General features: G+C 39.2%; 2 protein-coding genes across 2 annotated transcripts in view; both read left to right on the top strand.

The window, feature by feature from the left end:
• The window catches only part of DENND2A (DENN domain containing 2A), a 367,380-nt gene that overhangs the window by 303,038 nt on the left and 50,866 nt on the right, over positions 1-13,476 (top strand). The window lies entirely within an intron of this gene.
• The window catches only part of KDM7A (lysine demethylase 7A), a 91,494-nt gene that overhangs the window by 29,149 nt on the left and 48,869 nt on the right, over positions 1-13,476 (top strand). The window contains exons 2-7 of the mRNA XM_060245670.1: positions 4,550-4,635; positions 8,070-8,187; positions 8,922-9,082; positions 9,850-9,991; positions 12,235-12,421; positions 13,163-13,325. Coding sequence (XP_060101653.1) covers positions 4,550-4,635; positions 8,070-8,187; positions 8,922-9,082; positions 9,850-9,991; positions 12,235-12,421; positions 13,163-13,325 — 857 coding nt within the window. The remainder of the gene's footprint in view (positions 1-4,549; positions 4,636-8,069; positions 8,188-8,921; positions 9,083-9,849; positions 9,992-12,234; positions 12,422-13,162; positions 13,326-13,476) is intronic.

The following is a 13,476-nucleotide window of genomic DNA, read 5'->3' as shown; positions in this document are numbered from 1 at the left end:
GGGTGAGTGGGCGTCAACGTGGCAGATGAGGTTCAATGTGGCCAAGTGCAAAGTAATGCACATTGGGGCCAAGAATCCCAGCTACAAATATAAGTTGATGGGGTGTGAACTGGCAGAGACTGACCAATAGAGAGATCTTGGGGTCGTGGTAGATAACTCACTGAAAATGTCAAGACAGTGTGCGATTGCAATAAAAACGGCCAATGCCGTGCTGGGAATCATTAGGAAGGGAAATGAAAACAAATCAGCCAGTATCCTAATGCCCCTGTATAAACCGATGGTGCGGTCTCATTTGGAATACTGTGTGCAATTGAATATCTGGACTGAATATCTGGAGACTTGATAGAAGCTTACTGGGCATAGGAGTTTGGTAATGTTTCATTGTGTAGATTGCATCATTAGACAAATAACAAACATTATTTAGACTGCAGCCTTAAAATTGGTATTGAAAAGCATGTTTATGTAATTTACAAGTGGAGACCTGTAAGGGCTTATGAGAGAGGCATTTCATTTCCCCCTCTCCCGCTATTTCCTCTTTCACTTTCCTGAAAACCCCCATAGCCTTTTCCCTTTTTCTACCTCCTTCTATTCTTCTAGGATTGCCAACATCTAGGTGGGTCCTTGAGATCTCCTGGAATCACAGTTGGTCTCTCAACTACAAAGATCAGTTCCCCCTTAGGGTTGCCAGTTCCAAGTTAGGAGATTCCTGGAGTTTTGGGGGTGGAGCCTTGGGAAGGCGAAGTTAGGGTAGGAGAGCAACCTCAGCAGGGTATAATGTCATAGAGACCAGTCTCTAAATAAGCCATTTTCTCTAGGGAAACTGATCTGTTACCTGGAGAGCAATTGTAATTCTGGCTGATCTCTAGCCCCCATCTGGAGGCTGGTAACCTTTATTTCTCTGGAGGAAATGGCTGCTTTGGAGGGTGGAGTCTATGGCATTATGCCCTTCTAAGGTGCCTCCCTTCCTCAGACCTCACCATCTTCAGGTTCCCCCTCTCCAAATTTCTAGGAATGTCCTAACCTAGAGTTGGCAGCTTGTCTCCTGCTCACTTTTCCCCTTTCCCTGCCCCATTTTCTCCTTTTTTAGCCATTCACCAATCTACCTTTTATCTGCCTCCTGTCTTTAGAGGTATTTATTTACTTTATTACCCCACCTCTCTCCTCAGTAGAGACCAAAGCAGCTTATATTATTATCCTCACCTTCTTTTTATCCACACAGCTCTGGAAGGTAGGTTATATTAAGCATAAGTGACATAAATGACTTGTCCAGAATCATCTTTTCTTAATACTACATGAATTTGTTTGTTTGGGGTAGTTTTAATTACCCAGTATATCTTTTAAAAAATATTTCAGATTTTTTCTGTAACTCTGGGACTTTACTCACATTTCTAGAGGAATCCCCTCCCAGCCTGTCCCTGGCTCCATTTTGTGGCTCTATCATATCACCTATGACATAGTTCAAAAATAGATATATTGATATTCAAGAGCTGAAGAGCTGGTTTGGCATAGTAATTAGAGTTTTAGACTAGGACAGCCAGGTTTCAGTCCATAGTTCACCATGCAGACTCGCCAGATGACCCTGGATATGCCGTAATCTCTTCACCTAACCTACCCCTTGAGATGTAGGAGGACAGAACTATGTAAAAAGCTGCTTTGATTCCTTAACAGGAGAAAAGCAAGATATGAGTTGTAAACATAATCTGAAGAGGGCTGGCCCAAACATAAAGGTGAAGTATGTGATTGCTTGGGATGCCAGAATTTTACCAAATTGTACAGAGGTAGATTTATTTTCTCTATTTGAAGAAATGTTTCCTCTAGATATGATTTTTCTCTTTACTGAATGTGGAGTGGAAAGCACTGAAGTAATATTTTGCTTAGGACCCAAACCCTTGGGCCAGCCCTATTCAAGAATGCACATTACCTGTTGCATTTATGAACCTTACCTTGTAAATAGTGGGCCCCAGAGAGGGTGCATAGGGAATGCTACTCTTAAATGGTCTGTTAGTCACTGTAAAACTAGCAGATTTGGAGATACCATGACTTTCTGTACTTTATGAGTTGGTAATATTGGTGTGGGCTCTTGAACTGCTCTCATCACTTCCAACTGTGCTTGATAGGATATGGCTTGTTGCTTGATATACCATAAAATCTGTAACCAGCTTGTAAGTCTTGACTTTGAAACTCAAAATGAGTGGTGGTAACTTGCTTCTTGGTCTCTCCATTTTATCTAAATTGCTCTCTGCCAGGCTGTAGAAAATATGGGAGAACTGGGTGGTCTGTGCACCAAATCCCAAGAGTATCTGGTTTAATACCTCTAGATTTGGTTGTGTAAAAGTGAAAAGAACTTGTTTTCTACTGGTATCTTGGATGATATCTAGAGTTGCCAATCCCCAGGTGGGTAACAACAAACAAAAAGGGAAAAGCTAGGATAGGAAAGAAAGCTAGGAAAAAAACGTGCTTTTAAAGTGATTACAAAGTATCACTAATTAGATTAACTTAGTAACTTTTCTAATAATTATTTATATCATAGAATCAAGCAATTATTAGTACTTCTTTATGAACATACATTAGATGACTACATAGAATTTACAAATTAACATTTCATGTACATAACAGTAGTATACGAACAAAATAGAACATTCCACAGATATGTGAAAGGACAATACGTCCACACATTTATATGGTGCCAAAGTCCGTAAGATCCAGAAAATTACTGTCTTGTGTGACTCAGTTCCGGTAAACAGACATGTTTTGATGACAACTCTTCGTCTGACAAAAATACTTTTTTTGGAACCACAGCACTATTCATTCAAAATGCATGTAAATTTCCAAGGCAAAAGTTCTCTTAAATGGCTTATGCCGCAGTCCGGCAATTAAACCTGAAACCAGTGCTCCATAGTATATATGCCCTAATGCTGGTCAGTTACTTACAAACAGCACTATCAGTTCTATGCCATGGTTAAAGTGGCCTTCAGTCAGTTTAGTAACAGCATAGTTAAGCTTTATATATATATTGTGCTTTATATATTTATTATGCTTTATATATTTATTGTTTTATCCCATGGTTAAAGTGGCCTTCAGTCAGTTTAGTAACAGCACAGTTATGCTTTATATATTTATTATTTTTAAGTTGGCTTATTGTTTTTCATAAGTTTCTCTGGGTGAAAAGTGTCCAATAAAAATGCTGGAATAATTACATAGGTTCTGGTTAACAACTACTCTAGGTCCTCATTGGTAAAAAAGTATCCAATAAAAATGCTGGAATAATTACATAGAATCCGGTAGACATTTTTATCATAATGGATTCTTTCATGCTGCTGTAGTAGCTAAAGCAGCTACAGGCAAGTGGGGGCACAGCCAGCCCCACATTCCATCATAATTTTATAGTTGCCACTTTGGTAATGATAAGGCAAATGAAAGTGAATGCAGCTTTTGCATATTTCAAGTTGCTTGTGTTCTTCATGTGGTAGATGCACAGCCAATATTGTTCTGAAGCACTTGTGATTCCTCCTATCAGCAGAAATACTATGTTGGAGCAGTGAATGGCTCTCCTTGCTAGTAAAACACAGAGTATGCCATCCCATGCACTTCAGACTGCTATATTGAAAGGAAGTGCATCTAGAAGTAAAAGGTAACCAGCTGTCAAGGGGAATGTGGAAGAGCAGTCCAGATGACATTTTCAGAATAATTATAGAAAATGTATATTGACTCACTGACTTTTACTAGTGACGTGCTAAAATACTGAGCCTGTGTTCAGTGCTGGTCCAATACAAAGACAAGCAACTCTGGCTGCATATGGACAAAGTTTGTTGCCATGCTTGCTCACTCCTGTCACTTACAGTTGCAGCTAAAGTGCCATTGAAAGAGTCTAGATTTGGGAGTTCTTGAATCAAATCCCAAATTCACTGTGGCATTTGAATGTGTTTCCTCACCACAAACTCCGATTCTCAGCTAGGATTAAAAGATGTAGAATCTCACTTTCCAGAGAAGAAACAAAATCAGTTTGCCCAGCATTCAGATGTCATGGTGAGTTATAGCTTGAGTCAAGAGTTCCCAAACCAGGAAGACTTCAAACATGTTCTGTTTGCAGAAGGAAGGAACAAGGGGAGAGTATGAGATGATGTTGAAAATCTTTTATTTGAAGAAGATGATGATATTGGATTTATATCCCACCCTCCACTCTGAATCTCAGAGTCTCAGAGCGACTCACAATTTCCTTTACCTTCCTCCCCCACAACAGACACTCTGTAAGGTAGGTGGAGCTGAGAGAGCGCTCACAGAAGCTGCCCTTTCAAGGAAAAACTCTGCAAGAGCTATAGCTGACCCAAGGCCATTCCAGCAGCTGCATGTGGAGGAGTGGGGAATCAAACCCGGTTCTCCCACACAAGAGTCCGCACAATTAACCACTACACCAAACTGGCTCTCCATTTGTCATGAATCAGAATGAAGCACTTGATAATTTTCCTTGATAATTTTAATGAAGCACTTGATAATTTTATTTACTTGGAGTACCTTAAGAGTCTCTAAAGATTATTTACTTCTATTCTAGCTGTGTCAGAGTAGAAGAACATCATGCTGTTGACATTGACCTGTACCACTGTCCCAATTGTGCAGTTCTTCATGGACCCTCCTTAAGTAAGTAATGGATGTCGGTGATACTGATCTGAGTGTCTACAATACTTTTTAATTTTAATTAAATATTACAAAATTTGAATAGGAATTGGACAGTGGCAATTGTATAGCACCTCTAATTCCTTTTAAAATATTCTAAATTGTCTATCAGGGCAACCCAAATTCTCTGGGTAGAAAACAAGGAGTATCAGTTCATGCAAATTAAATTTTGCTCCAGATAACTATTTGTGAGGGTGTGTGTGTGAAATTTGGCTCTGCAGGTTGTGGCTATAGCCACATTTAAGCAGTGCGGCGGGAATAAGTTTAGTATCTCCAATAAGAAATGGATTAGTCTAAGGGATGAAATTTGATTAAAAGTATCTCTTGCTAGAAAACCTAAGCACTTTGAAATATTGGTAAAAGGTTTTAATACCGTGTGTAGTTTTCTGCATCTGCAGGAGATTGCAGTAAAATGGTTATTTTTCAAATATGTGCAGCTTGGAAACAGCTGGCAAATACCTGCACAGCTGTCTTCCTTCCTTCCTCCTTCTACTATGCTTGTCAGGTCACTAGCTATTTTTCAGAAGGTCAGTTTGTGTAAGCAAGGAAAAGAGATTTGAATTACAAAATCCTGGGCTGTAAAGATAGATTAGAACAATTACAGTATTTTTTGCACCATAAGACTCACTTTTCCCCCCAAAAAAAGTGGAGGGAAAAGTGTGTGCGTCTTAAGGAGCGAATACTGCAAAAAATTCACACAAATGCCTCTAAATTCACACAAACGGCTCTAAAAACTAGGTGCGTCTAATGCTCAGGTGCGTCTTATGGAGCGAAAAATACGGTATATTAAGTAGAGGGAGCCAGAAGTATTCCCCTTATCCCTAAGGTGGCTTCTGTATGTAGGGAGATAGGACTGTGCCCAAGTGAACTGCCTTTGTTACCTCTTCTTTTCCTCATCTTTCTTAAAAAGAGAGACCAAGAGTGTAAAATTTAAAGAAGATTTTTCATTTCTTTTCCCTTAAGTCTTAGTGAATTGGAGTTTATTTCCTTTCCACAGGCAGGGATTATAATCCTCACCTTTCTTGATTAGGATTCCACCTGAGGTCTTGCCTCATTGTTCCTGAGAACAATTCATTGCTTTTTAATGTGCCTCTTTAAAGTCTGTGAATCAGGCTGTAGGATACCAGATCCATTTGGCAGGTGGACACTGAAAGTCAGTTTCTCTGGCATGTGTCTATGTAAGTAGCATGGTAATAGGAATGTAACACCCTAGGAAGGGAAGGGATGCCTTTCCACTGCCATAAACCAGAGCAGACCACCCTGCATATCATTATCTGTGGTACTGTGCTCAGAGGGGGGAGATCATCAGGTCAATCTAATTGTACAAAATTATAGTACTGAAAAGCCCTTAGTCCAAGATTAAGTAAGTCCTGAATTAGTCTATTTTCTTGTCTTTTCTCATAGAGACAGATGAGGGTGGATGTGTTCTGAGACTATGTATCTTGTTGGTGGAGCTTAATTTGTGTATTTGTGCCCTGCCATTACCCATATGATCTTGAATTAATCCAGTCGCTTCTAAAATGTGAAGCACTGTTACCAAATATTAAAGAGGGATTACATTTGGAATTGCATTTTACCTTAATTTTTTTAGAATCTTAAATAATATTTAACACTAAAGTGATTAAATTCACTGAACAATATTACTTTTAAGGTACCACTACATCATAATGTTGAATAGATAGCAAATTCATTTTCTTGACTTAGAGGTTAGAGGTTATAGTTAGAGGCTAATATGTCATTTGCAACAATTCCCTTTCACACATATGGATTGGAGGGTAAGGTTCATTGGATGCCATCTGTAAGGTGTGGTGTGGGGGTACATTCAGTCTAATTGGGCTTTACAGAATAACAAAATAGTTCTTTATTGTATCCCATTCCACCTGTGTATTAAAGTTGAAATGGGGCTTTGTTTATTTTATATTTCCCTTGTTAAATCCAGCTAGCTTCTTTTTAGAATAAATATTGAACACTTTGGATAGAATAATCTCTGCCTTTGAAAATGCAATTTGTAAGAATATAATGACTTCTAGGTAACACTAGCCTTTTAACAAACATACCAATTTGTCCTTAAAAGGAGTTCATTTACATCAGAGGCTTTGTGTCACATCTTTTGTAGTACAGCTGCCTACCTTAATAACTGTCAGATGCTATTGGCTGCTTTCCAAAGCGGTCATTGAGCTTGTAGAAACAGGTGTATGCACATGGAAAGAATGATATGCATCATTTTGTGTGCGCATACACTCACTCACTAAACGTTGGTATACATAAAATGCATACCATACGGAGGCTGCTTTAAATGGCTCCCTGTGGCAGCTGCCTCCACCCAGCAAGCTGTTTGCGTGCTGCTGCTACTTTTGTTTCCGCAAAGATTTGCAGTGGTATAGAGGACATGCCCCAGTATACATGGTGAGGTTCCTGTGGAGACAGCAGTCACTGGGAGCCATTTATGACACTGTCTACATCGTATGTTTGTTGGTCCTTGGTAGGCTGTGAATGTCCATATGAAATTACTAATAATTTGTTAGCACATACTTGACTAATTTTCAGAAACAAATTTCAGTGGTAGCTTTAGTAAGCATTGTTTCAGAAACAAGACTCATACAAATTGGGTTTCTGCGCAGAATTTTTTGAGGTGGGTGGGTGGGATAAGTAAGTGTATAGGGTGAGGTGGAGCCAGCTCAGCTCTTTGCAATTCCAAGCTGTGGGACATAGTATGAGAGAAGTGCTCACCTTTCCAGTTATGCTGCCGCTACAAAGCTTCAAGATGGACTGTACAATGAAGCATATGCCTCTGTACTTGCATTGGCTCAAATAGTCTTACCATATCCCTCCCCATAGTGGGCAAACTCCTGCCTTCACTGAATAGTGGGAGAAAAAATGTGGGGTGAGACAAAGTTGTGGTTGCTCTAACAGTACTTCTGGGTCATCACCTGGAGGTGATGTTATGGCATTTGCGATGCTCCCCTTCCCCAGGCCCCACCCGCAAAACTCTTTGCATTGCCATCTGTAGACCTGACAGTCTTCAGCTCAGCAGCATTGACACCAGGCAACAGTGCTACAGGCAGTGAAGGAGCATGAGTCACCTCTGTGCTTCCAAGGAGGATTGCAGGTGGATTCCCATCTAGCCCAGGGCCCATCTGGGAGATGCCCACACACACACATACACACACACACACACACACACGCACACACACAGAAGCAAGAATACAAACAGGATTCCGTCAAAATAAAGCTTAAAAGAGATTTATAGTATTGTTTTCCTCTGAGGCCCTCCAGGAAATTGCCACTGAGGCAGTCACACCTCAGCATTCCCATTCCAATAGATTACAATAGTTTGGTAGAGGGGCAGGGTTCAAATGGGATAATTTTAATAGCAAATTCATATTATAATTCTCTAGTGAAAAAGAGAAGGAACTGGCACAGGCATGACTATACTGAATTTGATGATGGTACCAAACCAGTTCAAGCTGGAACACGAACATTTGTAAAACAGCTACGAGCTCGTTCATTCCCAAGGTAAGAGATGCGCCACTGGCGGGGGTGGGGAGTTCTTAGGAGTTTAGTTAATTATGTCCAATTACTGCTGAACAAATTCTGAAGAGGATTTCAGAAACAATATGAAGCACTCTGCCTGTTTTAACTGTGGGTTTATTGGTACTGTTAAAGGTTTTCTGGGCTTTAGGAAGTATGAAGCATAATTTTTATGTGTAATTTGAATTATAGTCTATGAGATTATGTTGATTTTGTTGAGGTTGAGAAAAAAGTTTCAGGAGGCAGGTTATTTCATAGTTATTCTGAAAGAGTTTCTTACTCTTTGATTTGTCTAGCTGCTTCAGATCACAATTCTTTATTCTCTAAGTTTTATGTCATTAGGAACTGTGGGCTGTTGGGTGGCTTTTTTGGGACAAGACTTCAGATAATGCTAAAGAAGCACTAACACCACAAAATTTTACCTGCTTCAGAGAACTAGGATTACTGTGTCAGGTTTTATAGTCATTTTAACAGAACATACTTAAAATATACAAATTAATTAGACATATACTGTAGTAATCTAGGGAATAAGCTTAGGTTTCAATAACAAGTTTCTCCTAGTCTAAATAATTTGAATATTTGAAACAGTTGAAATCACTGCTTTTATTAGGGATCACTTATTTTTGTCAGGATTACTAAACTTGCTCTAAATTTGCAATATTACTAAACTTGCTCTAAATTTGGTTGTTTAATTTTTAAATCTGTGTGTTCTGTTCTAGTGCTGATGACATAATTTTGAAAATGCATGGCAGCCAGCTAACGCAAAGATACCTGGAGAAACATGGATTTGATGTTCCCATTATGGTTTCCAAATTAGATGGCTTAGGTCTGAGACTTCCTCCCCCTACTTTCTCTGTTCTGGATGTGGAACGATACGTAGGTACGGTCTATAGTATAAATAGAAATAGAAAGTACAAATAAAAATAGATTCACTAAATAAACTAGTAGTCTCCTGAAACATTTTAAGACCATAGTGTGAGATGAATCTACCCAAGGAAATGTGTGATGTCATTAATGGAGGCTTAACCTCTTTAAAACTGCTTTGGGAATAGAATGTGCATTGTGCTTACTTGTCAGCTCTTGGTCACTGCCACACAGCTATCCTTGTAGACTGTCATCTGTGGTTACAGTGTTCCACTTAGTACAAGGGGTAAAATTATTGAGAAGGATGATACATACTTTGAAGTTTATCCATTATTTTTTGTCCAAGAATTCTCTGACATCACATCTAAGCTGAATTCTCTACACATTTCAACTGTAGTCTTAAAGATAGAAAAGTTGTAGAGTTAAATGTCTTCCTCAGAGTAATCTCATCAGAATTTGGGAGACTACTCCAGATGTAAAGTTATAATAACTACATCTTAGACTGAACAGTTTGTGTTTGGGTATTTAGGGGACAATCTTCACGTTTCTGTGACCTTGAAGCCTCATGAATTCTTTTAAAATCCCTTCTGCCATGAGAAACAAATAGAATACATTATTAGATTTCTTCTCTCTGGTAGAGGGTGTTTCTTATCTTTCTTTATCTTCTAGTGTTCTATAAACACTAGCAGCTTTAGAGTCTTGCCAAAATCCTGAATGACTTTCCCTTAAAGTTTCTGATGTTCCTTTTCTGTGTGAAAACGTAAGCATGTTTTGGTTTTACAGGTGGTGATAAAGTGATAGATGTTATTGATGTGGCAAGACAGGCAGACAGTAAAATGAAGCTCCATAATTATGTTAAGTATTTTATGAACCCTGAAAGACCAAAAGTATTAAATGTGATCAGCCTTGAATTTTCAGACACAAAGTGAGTATACAGTTTTTATATACCAGTTTGGGAATCTTGTAATAAGGAAGCACTTTATAGAGAAGATAGTAAATAAAGCAGTGTAATTGCTTCACTATTAAGTTGGAAAATTGGTTTGGTTGCTAGCATTTAGCAGTTTGGTGGTAAAAACCAAATGTAGTAATTTATTGAAGTAATAAAAAGGTAAAGGGTAGTCCCCTGTGCAAGCACCGAGTTGTTACTGACCCATGGGGTGACATCACATCATGTTTTCTTGGTAGACTTTTTATGGGGTGGTTTGCCATTGCCTTCCCCAGTCATCTACACATTACCCCCCAGCAAGCTGGGTACTCATTTTACCAACCTTGGAAGGCTGAGTCAACCTTGAGCCAGCTACTTGAACCCAGCTTCTGCCGGGATCGAACTCAGGTCATGAACAGAGCTTGGACTGCAGAACTGCAGCTTACTGCTCTGCGTCGTAGAGCTCCTTGCAGTAATACAAGTGTTTAAGATTTTGTTTGGAATACCTTACAATAGTTTTGTTTGGAGTAAGGATTTTACTGCACCACCTCTGCATCCCTTTCTAGTGGGACTGGCAACCTCCTGGTGCAATCTGGGTTTCTCCCAGAATTACAGATGATCTCCAAGCTACAAAGACATGTTCATCCGGAATAATGGCAGCTTCAGAAGGCAGAATCCATGGCGTAACATAGATTCTAGGTGAAATTCCTCCTCTTCCACAGCCATGACCACCAAATCTCCAGGAATTTCACAGGCCAGAGTTGGCAACCCTGATTTCTAGAAAGAGAAGTTGCCATGGGAAAACAGTTTGCTTTTTCAGCCACCATTAATGAGATTTCAGATCAGGCATTTTATTATAGGTTTTGTAGTAGGGAGTGGCAACTCATTGCAGGCCTTGGGAGGGAGCACCAGGGAGCTCTTTCCTGTATTTCAGCAAGAATAATCCATCAAACTCACCTCAGTGATCTCATCTTGTTTTGTGTATTCTAAACACTTAAGCTTTGTAGTTTGTTCATTTTGTAATGAATGTTTAACTCTTACTATCCAGCCAAGCAACATGAATATTTCCAGTTTCATTGTAAAACACAATAAAGTTTTTTTGGGCCATGTTTCTAAAAAGTTCTGAATATTGAAAAGAAGATATTGGATTTATATCCCCGCCCTATACTCTGGATCTCAGAGTCCCAGAGCAATCACAATCACAATCTCCTTTACCTTCGCCGCCACCCCCCCACAACAGACATCTTGTGAGGTAGGTGGGGCTGAGAGAGTTCTTACAGCAGCTGCCTTTTCAAGGACAACATCTGCAAGAGCTATGGCTGACCCAAGGCCATTCCAGCAGCTGCAAGTGGAGGAGTGGGGAATCAAACCCGATTTTCCCAGATAAGAGTCCGCACACTTAACCACTACACCAAACTGGCAAGTCCATATGCTGTAATGAAAAAACCACTTGTCAGAATCCAAAAGAATTCTTGAGTGAGCAGAAAGCCCTTGATCGGTGGGGGCTTAATGAGTTCGTTCCTCCAGCAGCCTGTCAAGCCACAGTCCATACCTTTAAAAGGATCTCCCACTCTCAAGAGTAGTTTTGTGTGGGGCAGGTTTGGTAGGCCTCCTGCTTTGTCCATCACTCAACTGAACAGTGAGGGGGAAATGAGGGGGCAGGAATCAGTGTCATCCTCATGCTAGAAGTGACATGATCATCATCATGTCAGGTGATGCTTTAGCATTCACCCCAAACTCTTGTGTTTATAAACAATTGAGGTTCAGCTAATGCTAGTGCAGTGTTGGTGATGCAGTAGCCCTCCTGCATGTGAGTCTCCTACTTGATCTTGGCCTGGATCCCTAGGCGAGGAACATTCAGTAGGAGAGAAGCAATAGGAAAATCCCATTGTAGAAGTGAAATGGTGCTTATACTGTTCTGGATCCCATCATATTTGTGGGGTGTTTGTATGAAAATAGTGTAAAATATATGAAGTGCAAATCTGAAGCTAGATTTAAATCTGATTTCAATCCATGTTGACTTTTGATATACCATGACATTTAGCAAGGGTAGTAAAATTCATACTATAGTATTTGAAAAAAATACATACTTTCAGTTCATAATATAGTTCTGCTAAAGCTATTCTACTGTAGTCAGTAATGTGGATCAGAATATTGCTATGACAGAGGGACTTGCAGCATCTTGATGCCTTGCCTTGTGTGGTGATGGTCTTATTTACTCTTGCATTTCTTTGTATTTTAAGGATGTCAGAATTAGTGGAAGTTCCTGAAATTGCCAGAAAACTCTCATGGGTGGAAAATTACTGGCCAGATGACTCAGTTTTTCCTAAACCTTTTGTTCAGAAGTACTGCCTGATGGGAGTCCAGGATAGCTACACAGACTTTCATATTGATTTTGGGGGCACTTCTGTCTGGTATCATGTTCTCTGGGTAAGAAAATATTGCTAATCTCTTAAATGCACATCTTGTTTCCAATTACCTCATATAGCAGATGCGCATGTAAGATGGTGGTTGTATGACTGACGTGTTTGCTTCTCATGAAGTGATATTTTCAACCTGCTGTACACACAGCACAGTGTTATAAAATCAATTGTTAATACACACAAACAAATAAAATCAATATTTAAAAACTGACTTGTAGTAGGAAGTAAGAGGCTAGCTGCTGCAAGCAGTTCATTTAATGGTTGAGATTTGGGTTACTGGCCTTCAGCTAGGTATAGTGCTTTGGTTAAACCGTCCTCTCATCATTCCTACCATTACTCTTCTAATTGTGCATTATTTAAAAGTTTGTATACAACCTCAAGTTTTTAAAAATGTTTCAGAGTTTATTTATATCAAACAATAATTGGTCAAGACAGGTTTCAGTGTGGGATTGTAGATTTCAGCAGAAGGGAGATACAATTAAATATACTGGTTTAAACTGCAAAAAGAGGACCTGTTATAATTGATTATAACTAGAGACCTTGAGAAGCATTTTTGTTATCTGAAATTGGGGGGTGGAAATTATAACTTTATAATATCATGACAGGCTGTTATGACTGTTTTGCTGCCTTTTCTGGATGGCACACCTGAATCACTTATAGCATAGTGTTATATGCTACTATCATTTGACATTAAGAGCTGATGAGCGCAAAGGTACACAGCACCTCATGTGATTATTTTTATGTACAGGGTGAGAAAATCTTCTACTTAATCAAACCTACCAATGAAAATTTGGCAATCTATGAAGCATGGAGTTCATCTGTCACCCAGAGTGAAGTTTACTTTGGAGATAAAGTTGACAAGTGTTACAAATGTGTTGTGAAGCAAGGACATACTTTGTTTGTTCCAACAGGTAAAATGCTTTCCCATATGAACAATCATGCTTATTGGTATGCTGAATTTGTTGTTAATTAGTTTTTAGAAATCTTGAAAAAATGAACTTTTTATTTTTAAAAATTGCACTAATAAGTTAACCTATTTTATAGAGCAATTTATGAGAAGGA

Source organism: Heteronotia binoei, chromosome 8 (genome assembly GCF_032191835.1).
Source record: "Heteronotia binoei isolate CCM8104 ecotype False Entrance Well chromosome 8, APGP_CSIRO_Hbin_v1, whole genome shotgun sequence".
Taxonomy (NCBI): Eukaryota; Metazoa; Chordata; class Lepidosauria; order Squamata; family Gekkonidae; genus Heteronotia; species Heteronotia binoei.
Note: the sequence above shows the minus strand (reverse complement) of the source record. Positions and strands in the feature narration are given on the sequence as shown.